This window comes from Myodes glareolus, chromosome X (genome assembly GCF_982192425.1).
Source record: "Myodes glareolus chromosome X, mMyoGla1.1, whole genome shotgun sequence".
Classification (NCBI taxonomy): Eukaryota; Metazoa; Chordata; class Mammalia; order Rodentia; family Cricetidae; genus Myodes; species Myodes glareolus.
The window spans coordinates 615,756-637,058 of NC_142053.1; the positions used below are offsets into that span (position 1 = coordinate 615,756).

At 36.1% G+C, this 21,303-nt stretch overlaps 1 protein-coding gene across 1 annotated transcript; it reads right to left on the minus strand.

Annotated features, from left to right (window-relative positions):
• Nucleotides 1-3,623: 3,623 nt before the first annotated feature.
• Vbp1 (VHL binding protein 1) lies at nt 3,624-20,019 on the minus strand. Its single transcript, XM_087902622.1, has 6 exons — nt 19,862-20,019; nt 16,644-16,768; nt 13,851-13,917; nt 11,564-11,662; nt 6,327-6,465; nt 3,624-4,658 (listed from the first exon to the last, which is right to left on the minus strand). The coding sequence occupies exons 1-6, from the start codon at nt 19,949-19,951 to the stop codon at nt 4,588-4,590; spliced, it is 591 nt and encodes a 196-aa protein (XP_087758748.1). The 5' UTR covers nt 19,952-20,019; the 3' UTR covers nt 3,624-4,587.
• Between the last annotated feature and the right edge of the window lie 1,284 nt (nt 20,020-21,303).

Consider the following 21,303-nt stretch of genomic DNA (forward strand, 5'->3'; position numbering starts at 1 on the left):
TTCACAACATACAGAGGGGAAGCCCACATCAAGGGTTTATGATGTGAAATTCCCAAAGAGTCAATTAAAAAAGTTAAAAATATACTAGTTGGCCATTAAAAGGATATATTTATGTTGTTTATGGCAACATACATGGAATTAGAAGACAATCTGTTAAGTGAAATAAGCCAATCACAGAAAGACAAGGACCACACAATCTCAAATGGAATCTTAAAAGGTCTGATTCATAGAAATAGTAAAATGGTGATAACCAGAGGCTGGAGAGTATGGGAATTAAGATGATGTTGGTTAAAGGTCACACAATTCTAATTAGGATGAATAAATTGAAGAACGCCATTGATAATGTGGTGACAATAGTTAATAACACTGTGTGTACTTGAAAATTGTTGAAAACATTTTACATGTTATAATCTCAAATAAAAATTGGAAGCACGGGACTAGTCGGGCGAGGTATATTCTTTTAAAACAAACCCCTCCTAAGAAATATCTTCTGAGGACATGCTTCAAGTTCCTCAAAGATCTCCCAGTAGGCCTCCACAAAGGTGTCCTTTCCAACACTGCCATCTTACAGGATCAAATCTTCAACCACAATAGAGATCCCATGGTAGAAACATTCAAATCAAAGCCTTGATTTGCTGATTCTATAAATCATACACTTTCTTCAATTGGTTTTGTGGATCCAGAGGAAAAAAGGAGGGAGAAAGGGGAGAAGTAGAGAGTAGGAGGCAGGCAGTTCACCCTCAATTTAGTCCAGTCATGCACCAAAGTAGCTTTAAACGTAAGAAAAGAAGGAAAAATCAAGAGACTGTTATTCACAGACCCTTTTGCTTTTTTTCTATTTTTACCATCTGAATTTCACTTTTGTGATTTAGGGAATCCAAAATTATTCAGGCTAAAATGGGTTTACTTAGGAAACTAAAAATATCTAAAATATATTTCCTATTTGATCACTGTCTACCTCTATCTATCCTTGTGTCTTAGTCTTATTTTGTACTACTATAACAAAAAAATTGGCACTCGGTGCTTTATAAAGAAGAGGTTTCTTCAGAGAACTCTCAAAAGATGAATCGAAAATGACTGAAAGACACTTAAGGAAATGTTCAACATCCTTAGTCATCAGAGAAATGAAAATCAAAACAACTCTGAGATTCTATCTTACACCTGTAAGAATGGCCAAGATCAAACACACTGATGACAACTTATGCTGGAGAGGTTGTGGGAAAAAAGGGAACATTTCTGCATTGCTGGTGGGAATGCAAGCTGGTACAACCCCTTTGGATGTCAGTGGGGCGATTTCTCAGAAAATTAGGAAACAACCTTCCTCAAGACTCAGCAATACCACTTTTGGGTATATACCCAAAAGATGCTCAATCATACCACAAGGGCATGTGTTCAGTTACAGTCATAGCATCATTATTTGTCATAGCCAGAACCTGGAAACAACCTAATGCCCCTTGACCAAAGAATGGATAAGGAAAATGTGGTACATTTACACAATGGAGTACTACATAGCAGAAAAAAATGACATCTTGAAATTTGCAGGAAAATGGATCTAGAAAACATCATATTGAGTGAGGTAACTTAGACCCAGAAAGACAAATATCATATGTACTCACTCATAAGTGGCTTTTAGACATAAAACAAAGAAAAAACAGCCTAAAATTCACAATCCCAGACAACCTAGACAACAAAGAGGAACCAGAGAAACATACATGGATCTAATCTACATGGGAAGTAGAAAAAGACAAGATCTCCTGAGTAAATTGGGAGCATAGGGGCCATGGGATATGGTAGAAGGGGAGGTGAGAAGAGTGGAGCAGAGAAAGAAAATATAGCTCAATAAAAACAAAATAAAATAAAAAAGAAAGTATGTACAATAAACTAAGTATTATAGAATCATGTGCCTGACCTTAAAAAAAAAGAATAGAGATTTCTTTAGCTCATCATTATGGATATTTAAAGGCATCTTTTTTTGCCTTTGAGTCAACATCTCAATTCTGTTAAATGGTTCTTTGTATCACAACATGAGCTCATGTCACAAGACAAGAAGCCAGAGTCAAGAGCTGGGCTCATGTTTTTATAATATACTCTTATAAAAATCAATACAGTTTAGACATCCCCCTAATGCCTAATAATAAAAATAGCTTACTGTGGTTCACTTAGAATTACTATGAAACTAATAAAATAATATTAAAATAAAAGTACTAGGGTAGATCTGGTGGTTCATGTCTGCAATTTCAACTCTTAACAAGTAGAAGGACCTGAAAATTTGAGAACACCAATACTGTCTCAAAAAAAAGAGCATTATATAAGCAAATTTTATGTTAAATATGAACATATTATAAACAAACAACTATTTGTTTCCTATAAATTTATGCATATAAGAAATAGAAGCTGGGCACAGAAGTGGGTGAACATGGTAGCACATACCTGTAATCCTAGCTCTTGGGATGTTGAGGCAGGAAGATCATGAGTCTGAGGCCAACATGGGATACAAGGTGAGTTTCAGTCCAGCTTTGGCTACAGAGTGATGCCTAATTAAAGAAAGATAGGAAGAGAAGGGTGGAAAGAAATCAGTTGGTTGGCTAAGGAATGCAAGTGGAACTTAAGCATCTCCACCTCTATTTTTCACTGTTTCTCAAATGTTAACACTCATTTTATAATGGAAAATAATTAAACTAAAACTTAACATCAAGTTTCATAGTCAATCTTCTGCCCACATATTCTCAATGAGCATATTGTGCTATTAAGTCTGATGATACCGTGTTATATCCAGATGGTTATATTACTCTAAAATTGTGTATCATTATGAAAGAAATAATTCAGTAGAGTTAAGATTAAATATCTTTCATTTACTAGGGACTAACAGTGCTCATGAAACATTAAATAAACATTTATTGAATGATTAACTTAATTTGTAATGTATAATTATTGTTACCACATGGCATTTTTTTCTTCACATTCCTTACATCAACTACAGATTCATATTTAATCTTTTCAGATATTTAAAACAAAATAGATGTTTACAGAAGAGAAACACAATTCCTATATTAACAGGGACATCCTGTACCAATATATCTACTACTTACAAACTTCAAATTCTAAAATTTAAAAAAAAATTCATAAAAGAAAAACTAAACCAAGTAAGTTTGGGAGGAGTTAAGGGACGGGAAAAACATGATCAAAATATATTGTCCAAAAAAATAAGTAATAAAAAAAGAAAGTTTGGTATATTTCAGATTAAAATCTTATTTGCTTATCTGTATTCCTTCCAATGGGATATTATGTTGTTTCACAAACATAAAAAGCTCTAAACATATACTAGTTAGGTACATGTAAATGAACCTCATAAAAATGTGAAGAGACCCATATTAACCTTAGATATTATCTGAAATGTTTTTCTCATGTTAAAACATAAGTGATAATACCTCAAAGTATTAGGATGAGTGTGGGAAGTTAGAGAAATGAGTACAACATGAGGGCTCTGCCCTTGCACTTCGATTGAACTTACCAGTCTCCAGACCCATACAATATAAATGCTTGTTTTACCTGACTTTTGGTATTTGCCAGAAAGCTATACAGATTAAGATAAAGATTAACATGAAAAAGGTATCAGGCAACAGTTTGAATATAACTGTTTTAATTACATGAAATACAAGTACAAAACACCGTACAAGTATACTTTTTACTACATGGAGATAGAATAACATGCATGTATTTTTACCAGAATCTGAACCACCAAGTACTTTGACCACAGTGCCAATGGCTTTCCACAGATTTTATCATTCCTATGCAATTTTATCACAAATAAAAAAAGCTTACAACTCTTTTGAACCAATGCAGATTTACATTTATGTTAATATTCCTGTTCAAGGTGCTTTGGAGAACTGTTACATAATATAAAATTATCTTAGCTTAAAGTTTTGAATGGGTAGTGTTCTCTCACATTGATCAAGTCTCCCTTATACTGGCATTGCAAAGACATAGCGCACTTATTTGGGGTCAAAATTTTATATATGTCAATAGCCCTCAAACTGTGTATGAAAGTAAATAATCATTTTCTGAAAAGATTAGAGTATCATAAAAGCTATTGGTTAAGCAGAGATGCATGGAACCCCATTTATAGAACACAAAAGCAACAAGGGATGATATTATCCTACAAATACTAAAGAAAAACAAGTTTACAAACATTGAACTGTCTTTCTTGCCTCTAAAAGGTTTACCACATTAAGTGAGAGTAACATCAAGCAATAAAGAAAAAACTGTGTAAACTGTGCTGGAGCTCAGCATTCAGCAGCCTCCATAGCATTCCTCACAGTTTTCGGCCACTTCAGTTAAGAGTTGTCTTATAACAGATAAAATAAAACAAAAGCAGCATTACATTGTAGGGAAATATGAAAAGAATACTGCTAATGTTATAAAATATTTGAAAGTAATTTTTGTTTTCATAAATAAATAAAATGGTGTCTTTATGTTTTAATTATTTCTGCTGTGAAAAAAAACACTCAAAGTTACATCAATCTTTAAAGATAAACACTGGCTTATTTAATATGTTTGGAAACCTGAACCACATTTTCAATTCTGGTGTTATGCTTTGTTCTTGGCAGAATCATCTTTGTTTCTTCTTTTTACATCCCAATTATAAACCCTAGCCATATCTGTAAGAATTGTCAAAGAAAATGCAAATATAATGCTAAAGATAACAAATGAAATTACCAGTAACTCATATAGTGAAACAAAGACACAGAAATCACACAAACAAAAATAATAGTGGCAACTACTGTTGATAGCCATGTTGCTATACTATCAATTGCTAAGAAAATTCTAGAATTAACTTCTATAAAAAACAAGACTTCCAATCAATAACTGCTTAACATATCTAGTCAACTGTAACACTACACTTAATGAATATATGCTAGATACTCTCAACAAATTTGAGACATATTACAATACTGCCCAGGCTTTCCTGAAACTCATGGGTTCAGACTCAAACCTCAAACTCCCAAGTATCTGGAACTGTGGTGTACATATCACTATGACTAACTCATTTTTTCTATTATTTAATTTGTCAAGTTTTAAAACTAATTCTTCATTCACAAAATTTCAAAATCTCTGACTCTATATCCCTGCACAAAATGTTAAAATGAGTACAATCATTAAAAAATTTATCTCTTACAGTTCTCTGGGCTTAACAGATCCTCTAGTTTTACTAAGTATCTACTGTGTAACTAGGTACTCTACGCATCCTTGAATTAGCTAGCTGAAGTCCCTTCCTTCATGGAATTTAGATTCATCAGAACTTACTCTAATGTCTGTCTAGCACTCTAACTTTTCCAGTTTATACATTACTATATCAATGATAAATGGCATTTCTCTAGGTTTCTAGGATTCAACTTAGATGATTTTCTTTCACTGCATCTCATTTTCTTGCACAATTAACACCTTTTCTTTTCCATAAGGTCTAGCTCTCCTAGAGCCTCAGGATTTCACAGCTGAATCAAGTATTCACATCACTAGTCAGATGCTCCTGGCACTAAACCTCAAAAAAACCTATCTTGCAAGAACATACCTACTATATGCTACATGTTGGGAGAGATTGTATTCCTACAATTGAAAAGCTTTGGGTTAAGTCAGGAAAACAAAATACTATGTGTACACTGGGGGGGGGGGCACTCTGACAGAAAAAGTTGAGAAATTCTCTGATGTTTAAATTGAAATATGAAGGATAAAGGATTACCTTCAAGTATAAAAAGGGAAATCATTCTAGGTAGGAGAAACAAATGAAGGAAAGAACAAAAGGAAACACAAAAGGCCTCGGGTATTTTAGGGGTGAGTAAAATAACATACAGAGGACTTTTAAATGTTTGTGAAAATAAACTATTTGACTATAAAGGTATAATAAAATATTTGAAAAAAACTTATTGAGCAGTGTGAACCTGCTTGCTGTTCATGTCTCTACATTTCAAATTTATTATTTTATCTCTAAGCTTTTTGATTCAAATAAAAAAGACAATCTCCAACTTCACATTTATTTGAGAATAAAGTCATGGGGGGACTTGAGAGATGGCTCAGAGGTTAAGAGCACTGGCTGCTCTTCCAGAGGTCCTGAGTTCAATTCCTAGCAAGCACATGGTGGCTCACAAAACATCTATAATGAGATCTGGTGCCCTCTTCTGGAGTGTAGGCAGAACACTGTACACATAACTAATAAATAAAATAAATAAATAAATCTTTTTTAAAAAAAGAATAAAGTCTTTCTCCCCATAAAAATATAGGAATTTTTAAAAATCTTTCTCCCTCTCTTTGCCTATTTCTTAAAAGGATACTGACTTCTGTTGTAGTAAATTGATCTCGAAGAAAGTCAAGGTCTTCCTCAAGAGAATCCAGGTTCTTTGTGGCAGTTGATAAATTCTTTTCCAACAATGCCTGAGCTTCATCAATATCGTATTCAAGCATTACATTAGCCTAAAGAGAAAAAGTCATGACAATTACTTAACAATTTCCATGTTAACGCAAATGTCTGCAAACTGCAGCCCCTGGACCAAACCAGCCCACTGCCTTATACTTTGCTACAGCAGAGCATAAGACAAAGACCATACAGCCTTAAAAAATAGAAAATATTACTATTTGAGCCTTTACAGAAAACTTGCTGACCCCAGAATTACAGGTATGTAGAAAATGAAGTATCAATACACATAATCACAACACACATTATGAAATGGGAAAAAGGTAGACTAGTGTGTGTCACCATTTCTGTAAAAGGGCAGATGGATATGGTCTTTACCTATGTATGTATAAAACTTTTCATGAAGGTACTGTGGGACAATAGTTTTACCCTATAAAGACATGTTTCTTGTACTTGTTTAATAAAATGCTGATTGGCCAGTAGTCAAACAGGAAGTATAGGTGGGGCAACAGCGACCAGGTGATGTAGAAGGGTCTTCTATCTATCTGTTGCTTTCATTGGTTAATTAATAAAGAAAACTGCCTGGCCTGATAGATCAGAACATAGACAGAACAGAATGCTGGGAAGAAGACAATGAGGCAGTCGCCATGACTCTCTTCTCCGAGCCACCGCCATGAAGCTGCCAGGTCAGACATGCTGAATCTTTCCCAGTAAGTCACCACCTCATGGTGACATACAGATTATTAGAAATGGGTTGAATCAATATGTAAGAGCTAGCCAATAAGAGGTGGGAACTAATGGGCCAGGCAGTGTTTAAAAGAATACAGTTTCCATGTAATTATTTCGGGAGTAAAGCTAGCCAGATGGCAGGACGCAGCCTGCCCTTTCTTCTACAACAAGGCAGGAAGTAGAGGTGGGGCAACCAGAATTCTGGGAAAAGGGAAGTTTCAGTCTGCAGCTGTCACCCAGACAGAGAGGAAGCCAAACACAGAGCAAACAAGATGTAACTGCCTCGAAAAAGGTACCAAGCCATGTGGCTAACATAGACAAGAATTATGGGCTGATATAAGTTATAAAAATTAATTAATAAGAAGCCTGAGCTACTAGGTCAACTAGTTTATAATTAATGTAGACCTTTGTGTATTTCCTTGGGACTGAACGGCTGCAGGACCAGGTGGGACAGAAACCTCTGTCAACAGAAACCTCGGTCAACGTGAAAGATACCAAGAAATAGACTGCTGATTACTTTAAAGGCAGGTACACTGTGCTAAAGAGAAGTAGGCTCTTCACAGGATATCTTTGCTATAGATTTGTCTCCCAGAATGAAAAGTACCAAATACATATACTAGTAGAATATTGAGACAGGGTCTTTGGGAAGCCATCAGATTTAGATGACATCATGAGGAACTGACATGATGGCATTAGTAAGCTAGTATGCCTTACAGTTTTATTACATGATCTTTTCTACCATATGATACAGCCTATGGCCCTCACCGGATGCTGGCACCATCCTCTTGAACTTCCCAGTTTCCAGATATAGCAAACAGACCTAATTCTTTATAAATTACCCAGTCAGTGATAACTGACTCATAGAGAAAATGACTAAGATGGTGCTTTTATACCTTTTAAATTACATGTAAAAATGTTATCTGTCAAACAAGTATTAAAGCTTAACAGAGACTTGTGGCTATAATCCTGGAATGCAGGAGGCTAAGGAAGGGGATTCCAAGCTCAAAGCCAGTCTGTGCTATATAGTAAGAGTTTGTCTCAGGAAAGAAAAACAGAAAAAGTCACATCTATTCTAATACTCAGGAGGCAGAAGAGATCAGTAATTCATGGTCATCCTCAGCTACATGGTTTGTTGCAAGCCTGGGATACAAAACAATCTGTCAAGAAACAAAGAAGCAAAAAGCATTAACCCAGCACTTGCTAGTATGAGGCAGGAAGAGTAGGAGGTCAAGGCCATCCTGGGCCACACAGGAAGGCCTAGTCTCAAAAAAAAAAACCAAACAAACAAAAAACAGAACAAAACAAAAAAAGAAACTGGGGATGTATTTCATTGGTAGAACACTTGAGTAGCTAATGCAAGACTGTGTGTTCTGAAAGAAGATGGGTGGCTGCAATGGTAATTACTGAACCACAAATAACTAAAAATCAGTACTTACTGAACTTCAACTAACTAAAAAAAACAGTAATTAAAACAAACAAAAACCCCACAAAACTAACATTAATAGTTATACATAGTGGTTTATGCCTTTAATATCATCATTTTTGAGGAAGAGCCAGGAAGAATTCTTATGAGTTTGAGGTCAGCCTAGTCTAGGAAAGCCAGGACTACATAGAAAGACTCTATCAAAAATCAAAGGAAGAAAGGAAGCAAGCAATCAAACATTAAAAGACAGGACACACATATAACTCAAAAACACTGAAAATATATATTGGCACGCAAATTTATTAACAATAGCCAAAAAGGAGAGATATATCAGATATCTATTAGTTGATAATGAATAAACAAGATGTGGTTTATACACAAAACAGGGTATTTGGGGCTATAAAGGAATGAAGTCAATACACAGAGAAAGGATATAAATTAGCAGTTGATACTGCTCTCAGCCATCTGGTAAAAATCAAGTATAGTGGATGCCAGAGGAAAGGAAGTAGCAAAAGGAATGTAGACTAAATGCTAATAGAAATGGGTTTCTTTATGGGGTAAATAAAATGTTCTTGAATAAAAAGAAATCACAGTTGTACAACTACACACTAAAAACTATGAAACTGTATACTTTTAAATAGTAAATTTTACCTTAATTGTTAAAAAAGAGACAGTATCTTCAAAGAAATGATTTGGGATTTTTACACCCAGCAACAATGTGGCACACAGCAGATAATGGAAGCTCTAAATTAATATCAGTAAGCTAATTGGAACACAAGATTTTAGTCAGACACAAAGGAGAAATATAGCAGGCTATCATATTACATGTAGGTGCTTTTTAAAAATGAATACACAGTGATTATCAGATACTAGGAGGGGTTTTGAGGTAGGGTTAGAGGGAATTTAGTAATAGATAGCAAAGCACAGTTCTAGTGTTCTAAAGAACAGTTGTGTTAACTACAACTCATAATACTCTGTAGTGCTATTTTATTTGCATTTTAATAAATAAAGATAGATATAAGGTCAGAAAGTAAAATAGCCACTCTGGTCAATCTTCCAGACCAGGCAGTGGTGACCCACACTTCTGATCCCAGTAGCCATACTAATTTGCCATAGAAACCAGGTGGTACTGGTGTACGCCCTTAATCCCAGAACTAGAGAGGATTATTAAATGGAAAGAAACAGCACTCAGTCTCATTCTGAGATTACCAGAGGCAGGATCACCATTTCCGGACTGAGGTAGAGGTAAGAGTCAATGGCTGGCTGTTTTGCTTTTCTGACCTTCAGGTTGAACCCCAATATCCATCTCTGGGTTTTTATTAGTTGTGCTACAATACTATACTATTTCTATATATTTGGAGGAGGGGTGTTGAGACAGAGTCTTATCCCATAACCCAGGCTAACTTTGAACTTGAAGGTCAATTAGCCTACCAAAATGCTAGGACTATACATATTGCCATGAAGCCTAACCCTTAGAGCTTAATGGCTCTAAATTCAAAGTAGTAAAAAGATGGAAATATTAAATTGCCCTTAGTAGATCAGTATACATTGTATATACATATTGAATTACCACACTATACCCTACAAATACATATGACCAAAATAATAATTGAAGGGGTGGTGTAAGTCAGACATACAGTAACTGCCTAGCAGACATAAATCCCCTGAGTTCAACCCTAGTAAAACTAACTAAGTACATCTCTCTTTTGAGAAGTTGAGAACCGTGCCTTGGAGGTACTGTACTTTTCCTAAGCACCTTCTCTCTCTAAACACTCCCACTTAGATTTGAAGCATCTCTTACAAATACTTCATAAACTTTGCTTCATGCTGACTTATCCCTGAGTTATTGTATGCAGCATAGTCAAAGATCCACTTTTACCTAGTAGCAGTCCCTAAAGAGGAAAAAAGATTCTCAGGCTATACCAGCAGCAGTGCTGCAATGTATCTCCCTACCACCACTGACATAGGACTAAAGGGTGTTTGCTGAGGAATGTAGCACAAGGGTATTTTGTCAATCACATTTCAGTGCAAAATATTCCAAAATACCTCTTTTCAACTATACATTCCAGTATATCATACAGGAATGATCAGAACACTATATCATAGAAATCAGTACATGTTACAAATAAAGGTCTTTCCTCCCTAATTGTTCACCATTTTGTACCTAAATTGATTGCCACTTGCCAGCAGACCAATGAATATACTTTGAAAATAGGAGAAAGAAATTGATTACATTAAAACTACTGGCAATTCCCTAGGGACTCTACCTCTTAGTGCAGGCCTAGGGTCTCCCTAATTCTTTGCCTACACCCCTTTCAGCTTTCCCTTCTAGACCCCCATTTCTTTGTAAAACCCACTGACCACTGACTCCCAAGACCTGGGATCACAAATATATGTCTTGCCTTTTCTATGTGAGTTCTCAGTATTGAACTCAGGTTTTCATGCTTGTAAAGCAAGTATTTTAGCAAATGAGCCATAGTCCCTCCCCTCTATCTTCCTTCTGTTGCATTCTGAAAAGACAAAACAGTAACAGAGTAGTTGGGCATGGTGGCATGACGGCAATCTCAGTAGTGGGTAAGCAAAGGTGGGAGGATTAGAAGTCAAAGGACAGTCTGGGCTACATATGAGATGTTGTCTTAGAAAAACAAAGGGCTGAGGAATGCGGATCCATGGTAGAGTGCTTTCCTGACATACTCAAAGCCCCGAGTTCATCCACCACCTCCATGCCCCTTACCCCCCCACACACACACATACACACACAGCTGAAGAGTAGGTTTGGTCAGTTTTGCTTGGACTGGAAAAAACATTAAATGTGTGTAGTCTTTTAAAGATACTCCTAATTCCAGTCCGTTTCTAATAAAGGAGCATTTGAAGTCTATACTATCATTCTTTCTAAAATCAAAGAGAGATAAAGACATTACATTTTAGGAAAAAAAAAGTTTTGCTGGTCAGAAAACATTGTTTTACAAATACAGTGAGTGGCTGTGGCTATAACATTTACTTACCCCCAACCACAGGCACACTTTATCAGTAGGGGGAACAGAAGCTTTGCAGTACAGGTTATCTGCCAGTAAGAATCTGGTCTCCATTGAATTGGTGGACTCCTTTAAAAAAATGACAGTACCACATACAGGTCAGGTTGATATCAAGGTTATAAAGGAGGGATCCCAAGACATTTAAAAGAGTACCATCTTGAAGACTTACTTAGTAGAAAAAAAACAAATAGCTATTATATAATGAATGGCTAAAATGACTTGGCATGAACTCTGATTCAGCTGCTTACTAGCTCTGTAAATTTGGCATGTCACTATTTATCTATGTCTCAAGTTCCTCATCCATAAAATAAAACAACAATAATTCCTGCAGCTATGAAGGTTATGATAAGCCTCCAAGAAGTACATCTTAGTTTCAAAGTTAAGCAATGCCTAAGAGTAAAAGGATGAGCAAAACTACTTAATCAAATGGAACTCAGAAGCTAGCAGATATCACTATCCTACTATCTGACAAAATAGACTTCAAACTAAAATTAATCAGAAGAGATAAGGAGGATATATCACTCTAATCAAGGGAACAGTAAACCAGGAAGATATTATTATCCTAAACATATGTGCAAACTCATGGGTGCCCAATTTCATTTTTTAAAAAATCTACTACTGGATTTAAAGATGCAGATTAACTTCAATCCATTATTAAGTAGGTGATTTCAATAGCCCACTTTCTCCAATAGACAGGTCATCTGGACAAAAGAAACAGAGAAACATCAGAATCAATTGATATCCTACATCAAATGGACCAGAATATTCTACCCAAAGACCAAAGAATATACATTCTATTCAGCAACATATGGAAGCTTTTCTAAAATAGAGCACATCTCTGAAACACATTGAAAGCAGTCCCATGAGACACATTCACAGCTCTAAGTGCCTACACTAAAAAAAAAAAAAAATCAAAAAGAGCACAAATAAATGGCTTAATGATGTAACTCAAAAAGTTAGAAAAAGAATCAAATCTAAACCCAATCAACATAAAAAAAATAATAAAACTCAGAGCAGAAATCAACTAAATAGAAACAAAGAAAACAATATAAAGGATCAAAAAATGTAAGATCTGGTTCTTTGAGAAGACTAACATAACTTAGATACCCTTGGTCCAACTAACCAAAAGAAAGAGGGATCCAAAATAACAAAATCAGAAATGAACAGGAAAACATTACAACAGACACCAAAGAAATGTAGAATATTATAAGGGAATATTTTTGAAACCTGTACGCCATTAAACTAGAAAATCTAAAAGAAACATCTGAATTCAGCCAAACTACCAAAATTAAGCCAAGAAGTAAATGACTTAAATAGACCCCTAAGAAATAAATGTATGAAATAAAAGCCTTCCTTTTGGGATCCTACTCTATTTGGATGAATACCTTCCTAAGCCTGGATGGAGAGGGGAGGGCCTTGGACTTCCCACAGTGCAGGGTACCCTGCCCTCTCTTAGGACTGGAGCGGAGGGAGAGTGGGGAGCGGGAGGGAAATGAGAGGAGGGGAGGAAGTGGAAATTTTGGTTCCTATTATTTATAAAGTAATAAAAATACTATCAGAGAGAAAAAAAGAAAAAGAAATAAAAGCCTTCCAGCTAAAATGAAGTCCAGGACCAGATGGATTCACAGAAGACTTATATAAGACATTCAAAGCAAAGATCTATAGCCAATCCTTAAACTATTCAAAAAACAATACAGAAGCAGAATGATCATTCTCAAACTACTATGAAGCCAATATGCCAGTAGCACACCCATAAAAATTAAGTGAAAAACATTCTTAAATGTTGCTACCTTAGAATAAGACATTTAATCATTTCTAATTAAAATTTCACACACAAAGTAATTTTTTAATTTATTTATTATGTATACAATATTCTGTCTACGTGTATGTCTGCAGGCCAGAAGAGGGCACCAGACCTCATTACAGATGGTTGTGAGCCACCATGTAGTTGCCAGGAATTGAACTCGGGATCTTTGGAAGAGCAGGCAATGCTCTTAACCACTGAGCCATCTCTCCAGCCCCACACAAAGTAATTTAAGTGAGGAACTGAGAATTAAACTTGATTTTAGGGGAAGGCCACAAGCCATCTTTTTGACATAAGTATACTATTTTTAATGTTACTATAGGTAATATTAACAAGAAGGTAAAGATGAATCCTACTGCATAAATGAAGTACCAGTAACCAAGGAGTCAAGGAAATTAAGTCTCTGTCAAAGAATTCTGATTGACTTATACTTGCAAACAAAAATATACTTACTTTTTTCTTCTGCATGTATTTTAGAATTTCCAAAGTCTGTTTAATTTCAGGAATCTGACCTTTCAGTCTGTGAAGAGGGACAAAAAGGTTAACATAGTATTTTACAGGCAAAAATAAACATCAGGACCATCTTACTAACCTTGCAATTTTCAACTGATATGTCCTTAAAAACTATTTATAAATATAAAAAGTTAAGATATTTCCTAAGATTTATTTAAATATTTTAGATATAAGAAAAAATATTCATGATAAATATTACAAAACAAAGTATATTTAATAAGTCATATAGAGAATATTAAGAATATAAACATTTGATTACAATATTTAAGGGACCAAAGAGATTACTCAGTGATTTAGAACACTGTTCTTTCAGAGGACCCAAGTTCAATTCCCAGCACACATATGGTGGTTCATAACCATCTATAACCCAGTTGCAGATCTGATATCGGTTCTGACTTCCACAAGCACCAGGCATGCACACAGTACACAGACATACAGGCAGGAAAACATTCATATGCATAAAATATTTTTTAAATTAAAAAGTAAGACTATGTAAACTATGTATATATTCAATATATATGGATATATTCAATACATAGTGTAAAAAGTCTTGTTTCATGTGTAATTCCCTGTTGCTAACATTTCTAGAACAGGCCACATTCTGTAGAAGTGATGCACAGGCTCTGTAGTTGATTATAAACCTACATTTAAAAGATCGATTTTATAACTAATTTTTAAAATGACATGTATCCAAATATATTAAATTCCAAATCTGAAAATATCAATCACCTGTGTAGTACTATATGGGGCTGTTATAGGTAGGTATACATACTCAGCACAAGTAAATTATAATAAGCTAACTATCAGGCCAAGCACAGTGATGTCTTCTCAGTGTACACATTTGTCATACTGTTTCTTAAAATGTACAAATCATCTAGATGCCCTTTGAATCACCCAGTGTGAATTATTAGCTACCTTATCAGATACAAGGTAGAAAAGGGTATGGACATACATATGATCTCCAGAGGTAGAGAAAGGGCCAAGTTGTGAAGCTGATACATACAAATACTGATCTCCTGATGTGGGAATCCCCTCTGTGTGCTATGATTGCCATCAATGAATAAAGAAACTGCCTTGGCCTGTTGATAGGGCAGAACTTAAGTAGGTGGGGAGGACTGGACTGAATGCTGGGAGAAAGAATGGCGGCGTGAGAGCCGCCATGGAGCTGCCAGAGTCAGATATGCCGAATCTTTGTAGGTAAGCCACTGCTACGTGGCGATATGCAGATTAATAGAAATGGGTTAAATTAAGATGTAAGAGTTAGCCAGTAAGAAGCTAGAGCTAATGGGTCAAGCAGTGTTTTAATTAATACGGTTTCTGTGTTATTATTTCAGGGCTAAGCTACTCAGGTGGCTGGGACAAACAAGCAGCCCCTTCCCCAAACAATCTCCACTTCATGCAAAGACGAAATGCAAATTAAAATTACAAAGATTTCATCTCACCAGAGTCAGAATAGCTATCATCAAAAACACCAGGCTATGCCTGGTGGTGTAGGCCTGTCATCCCAGCTATTTAGAAGGCAGAGACAGTAAGATTGAAAGTTCAAGACCTACCTGGGCAACTTAAGAACCTATTTCAAAATAAAAAAATATTAGAAGGACTAACAATATAACTCAAGGTAGAGCACCCACCTAGTACACATGAGGCCTTAGGTTCAATTACCCAGTATGGCAGGAAAAATAAAGCCAGGCCTTATGTTACACACCTGTAACTCCCTACACTTGGGAGGTGAAGGCAGAAGGATCAGAACCTCAAAGTCATCCTTTGCTACATAGCAAATTCAAGACCAGCCTGTGCTATATGATACTCTATCTCAAAAAAATTAATTAATTAATTAGCAATACTGACAAAGATATACAAAAAAAGGTACCTTATATACTGCTAACAGGAATGTAAATTATAATACCTCTTATATATAACAATATGAATACTCCTCAAAAATATAAAAATGAAGCCAGAGAAATGGCTCAGCAGGTAAAAGCCCTTGCTGCTAAGTCTCAACCTGAGTTCAATCCCTAAAATTGACAGAAAAATAGGATGCAGTGACTGTCATCTGTCATCTCAGCATGGCAAAATGAGAACTACCTAGAAGCTAGCCTGAAGTATACAAAGCATTAGAAATAGCAAGAGAGACCCGGCCTCAATAAAGTGGCAGAAGAGAACTGATCCCGAAAGTTATTCTCTGACCTCCACACATGCATTATGGCACATGAGAACCTATGTTTGTGCAATGGCATGTATGAACCTGAATATATACATGTGCACACAATATAATTGGAAAAACTAAAAAAGCAAAGACTACCTGATTCAGCTATATGATTGCTGACTGGACACCCAAAAGAAAATAAAGTAACCATGGAAATGTTGTGTGCATACTAATATTCGCTATGGCACTATTCACAATAACCAAGAACAACAGATGAATAGATAAGCAAGTATGTGTGCATGCATGGTACACGCACTTATGTGGAAATGAAACATTATACAACAATTAGTAAAAATGAAAACATAACATTTGTAATATAATTAACAGAATTATATAAGTCATCATGTTAAACAAAATACACCTGACTAAAGTAAAGGGAAGGGTGGATGTCATCAGGGAAGGTGAATATGATCCAGATACAATATTTGTATGTGTGGGTATATAAGAATAAAACTCACTGGCTTGTACAACTTATATAATTGATAATTATAATAAAGTTTTTTAAATGTAGAAATTGTTTTGATTACCTCCTTTTCTTTTGAGCAAGGTTGAGTTCCATAAACTTATACTTCTGATATTGTTCATCCAGCTTCTTTAACACTGTATCTGCAGTCTCATTCCCAGGCTGCTTCATGAAAGAATCTACATCTTCCTTTAATACGAAAAATATTATAAAACCTTAAATTTATATCATAAATCTGATTTTCACTTTGTTTATAAAATGCAAAAGAACAAGTTTTCTTTTTTTTCTTCAAAGGCTTGTTTTAATTTTTTCATAAAATATATCCTCCCCCAACTCCTCCAAGATCCTCCCACCTCCCCAACTCCACACCCTTTCTCTCTCTCTTTAAAAAACAGGCAAACAAACAAAAAAATCACAGCATAATTTTAAAGAGAAAGGAAAATATAAGAAACATACACACAAAATCCATAAAAACACAAAATCTGAAATAACATTCAAGTAAAAAGCCAGTAAGAATAAAAATGCTCAAACAAAGCAATATGAGACAAATCTACAAAAATACCATTGAATTCATTTTGTATTGGCAATCTACTGGTGGGCATGGTGCCTACCCTTAAGTGTGTCTAATATACCCAGTGAGACTCCATTAGCAAGAACTAATTTTACCAAAGGCTTATTTTTAATTAAAAACATAATCATAAAAAGTCAAACACAGGTGGATTGGAGCTCAGTAGTATACCACTTGCCTAACTGACATGAAGAAAAGTTATAGATAAGCTAGACATGATAGTACAGGCCTATAATCCTAAAACTCATGAAGCAGAAGCACAAAGACTTGAAATTCAAGACCAGCCCAAGACATACAACAAATTTGGGTTATCCCAGGTTACATAATGCCTGTCTCAAAAAAAAAAAGACAAAAATAAGTTAAAAAAAGACAATTTGGGGCAGCTCACTATATTATGTAGCTAATTTAGTCTTCTCTTTCTAATTCTGATTTATATATAGGTTGAGATGTTTTGTACATTTCTCCTGTAGTAAATATGAAAACTATTGACCAGGTGGTGGTGGCACGTGCCTTTAATTTCAGCACTCAGAAGGCAGAGGCAGGTGGATCTCTGAGCTCAAGGCCAGTCTGGTCTACAAGGGTTAATTCCAGGACAGGCTCCAAAGCTACAGAGAAACCTTGTCTCAAAAAACCAACAAAAAAAAAAAGAAGAAGAAGAAGAAGAAGAAGAAGAAGAAGAAGAAGAAGAAGAAGAAGAAGAAGAAGAAGAAGAAGAAGAAGAAGAAGAAGAAGAAGAAGAAGAAGAAAGAAGGGAAGGAAGAAGAAAACTATTGACAATGAAGCACACTGTCTATTCATGTTCCCTAGTCAAAGAATTGAGCACATTGTGTGCCAAATTTATCATTTTTCTTACTGCTTTAATTCAGTTGAACACGTTTTATTTTTCACAGTAACCAAATAAACACTGCCATTCGTATATACTCAAGGATAAGCAGCAAGTAGGAAGGCAGGGCAGGATTCAAATACTCTCTACTGTAGAATTTTATATTGCTACAATATCATGCCACTGCCATTAGTATTGGAACTTCAAAATAATTATGCATAGATTGGGCTGTTTATTACATCTTATTGGTATATTTAACCATATGTAACAATTTTATTTAACCATAAAATTTTAGAACCAGGTGTCACCGTGTCCATCTTTAATCTCAACACTTGGAAAGCAGAGGTAGGAGGGTTGCTATGAATCTGAGGCTAGCCTAGTACACACGGTGAGTTTCTAGGCCAACCCGGGCTACAGTGTGGGGCTCTGTCAATAGATAGATAGAAAGATAGAATAGATAGATGACAGATAGATGATAGATAGATAGATAGATAGATAGATAGATAGATAGATAAGGTTAAGATTATAATGCCCTCAGATAAGGTTGGTATTCATTAATTCAATATCTGAAGTTACCTCTGACTAGTATGCTATATTTAAAACACATGAGAATTACACTCACACACACACATATATACATACACACATATACATACATACATACATACATACACACATAACACACACAATCTTATGTATAAGCATTGTGGTAGGATCAGGAAAAATACCTAACCGCTAAATAACAGAGCACAACCAGAGGTTCTGAAGCCCTCCTGTCTGCTCATTTGTGAAGTCTGGATAGCTCATTTATATCATGTGTGATCTGGGACAAAATATTCAGGAACAATATTTTCTTGGTTTCTTCACCTATATCTACAAAATAGGAACAACAGCCACTCCCTCCTATGTTTTGCAAAAATCTCTTAAGAAAATTTCTGAACCTCAGAAAATATTATTTCATGTAAAGGTCACTTGAAAGATACTTTTAAAAGCATGGCACACTGAGAATACACAAAACCATTATTCCACCAGTAAATTAAAATATACAATATAAAATGTGATTTAAGTAAAAGAAATGGGTCTTTTGAATATTAGACATAAGGGAGTATATACACTTTTGGTATAAAACAAAAGGTCAAGGAAAATTCCACTAAGATTATATAGCAAGCAGTGTTTCAGCACAAATAAATGATAAAATATATACAACTTCTACCTTCTCTTTGAATTTGGGTTGTTCTCCCTGTTACGTGAAACCTTCCAATTGTATTCCCCACAATTCTCACAACTGCATACAATTTGTTATCACCCCAAACTGCTTAAATGGAAAACCAAATATAAAATGGTTTCAGACACCTAATGACAGCCAGTTATCCACTGCACTGCAAAGCCCTCAATTTCTAAAAGCAAGACACATAAGGAATTCACATTCGTGATAATTAACATCTACCTACTTTCTCGGCAGTCTACTTCCATTCCCAAGGAAACGGATCACGACCCTGCTCAAACTGACTAGGTATCACTCAGTTCCGCCTACTCACCGTACTAAGTTTCCACCCATCACCCATCTAGTCTCCAGTACTGCACCATCGCAGTCTTGTGCTCCTCAATAATCGGCCTTTGGGGGGGGGGGGGGGGGGACAAAGGACAACCGCCTAGCATCTGGGTTCTGCTCCGCAGTCCTCCCCCACTCCCTCTTCTGGCCACTCTTTAAAGCCATCCCCCGGCAGGGTCTGAAAAACCAGGATGCGGGGGTTGGGGAAACAGACCGGGCTTTTCCTCCCGGGACCTTTCCGCTCAGCTCCCCACCTTCCCCCAACAACGCAGACCTGTGTGGCGACTGAAAAGAAATCTTCAATCTGGGACCAAGACGCGAAGGAACAGGATCTCTTACCACAAACACCGCTTCAGGAATCCCTAGGTGGAGCCGCCGCCCGTTTCCAGCAGCAGCTTCTAAGCCACATCCGTCCTTAGCCGCAGCCATCTTAAGAAAGCCGAAGCGCAAATAACTGCCTTCTGAGGCGTCTGCCGTTGGCGTCAGTGATTGGATCGTTTGTACGTGAAGGCTCGCCTCTCTTCCTATGAGTCTGCGTATTCATTGGTGCTTATATCTAGGTGATGATTGGCTAAACGCGTATGAGTGACAGGTTTAGAAGAGATTAGGTCGAAAAGCGGGAGCTTCTGGAGGACCAATACCGACTTCTGGGAAAAGGAATGTAAGAGATTTAGGGAATAGGCAAGCTAAAACCTTGGGAATCCAGACCACGGCAGACCTCACAACTACCTGTACCTCAGTAAGGAGCGCATTTTCCAGAGTGGCTTCCGGGTCGATCTCAATTCCCTCAGGCAGACGGATGTATCCGATTCAGAGTATATCCCCTGACTAATCATAAATAACCCGCCGTTTGCACGAGTGTCCCTCAAAGGGCACCTTCAGTGAGAATCTTATCGCCCTCTGGGTCAAAAGCTTTCAAATGTTTATAGTTTACGTGCAAAATCCCAAGAACTGTGGCTAATTTCGTAGGTTCAAGGACTTTCCCCAGAGTTGCCCTTCATAACAACCATTTAAAAGTAAATGTATTGATAAACAGGGTGTGGTGGCATAAGCACTGCATGAGACCCTGCTTGCAAGTCAAAGCAAATGTAACATATAGAACCAAGTAATTATAACTTGATATCTTTTCATCTTTTTTTAAAGGCGCGGGGGGGGGGGGGGGGGGGTAATAAAGTAAGACTTCTAGACACCCTTAGGGAAGGGGTGGGGTTAGAAGAAGACTGCTAGATAATTGGTTGAGTTGCTGTAAAGAAATAAAGCAAGACTGGAGAACTGAAGAGAGCTTGTTTTCAACGTAGTGCTTTTTGTTTGTTATTGCATTGTAAGTATATATGTTCAACACACACATGAAATCAGAACAAATAAAAAAATTTAAAAGAATGCTTATAGCAGATTGTATATGTATATAAATTTAGTTTAATTAAAGATACTTAAAAGGAGTGAGATGGATCAGTGAATAAAGGTTCGTTGTCAAGCTTGAAATTTCCAGAAGCTAAATAGTAGGAAGAAGAGAAGCAACACCAGCAAGTTGTCTTCTGACCTCCATATCTACTTTTTGGCATGTACCCGTGAATGCACCCCCACAATACACATATTAATAAGTAAAATTAACTAATATCTCTATCATTGGCATGTAATTACAGCCATTTGGTATTTGACAAAAAGGATGCCAAAAATACACACTGGAGGAAAGACAGAATCTTCAACAACTGGGAAAATAAGATGTTTACATGTAGAAGAATGAAATTGAAATATAAATGAAAATGAAATATATTGCCATC

Bases quoted from the DNA above. Each gene is read 5' to 3' on its own strand.
- Vbp1 (XM_087902622.1), bottom strand. From the start codon at position 19,951: ATGGCTGCGGCTAAGGACGGATGTGGCTTAGAAGCTGCTGCTGGAAAC. The intron at 16,769-19,861 runs GTAAGAGATCCT...TTCGTATTAAAG, and splicing joins TTCCTGAAGCGGTGTTTGTG to GAAGATGTAGATTCTTTCAT. The intron at 6,466-11,563 runs GTAAGTAAATGT...TTTTCTCTTTAG, and splicing joins AAGTGTGCCTGTGGTTGGGG to GCTAATGTAATGCTTGAATA.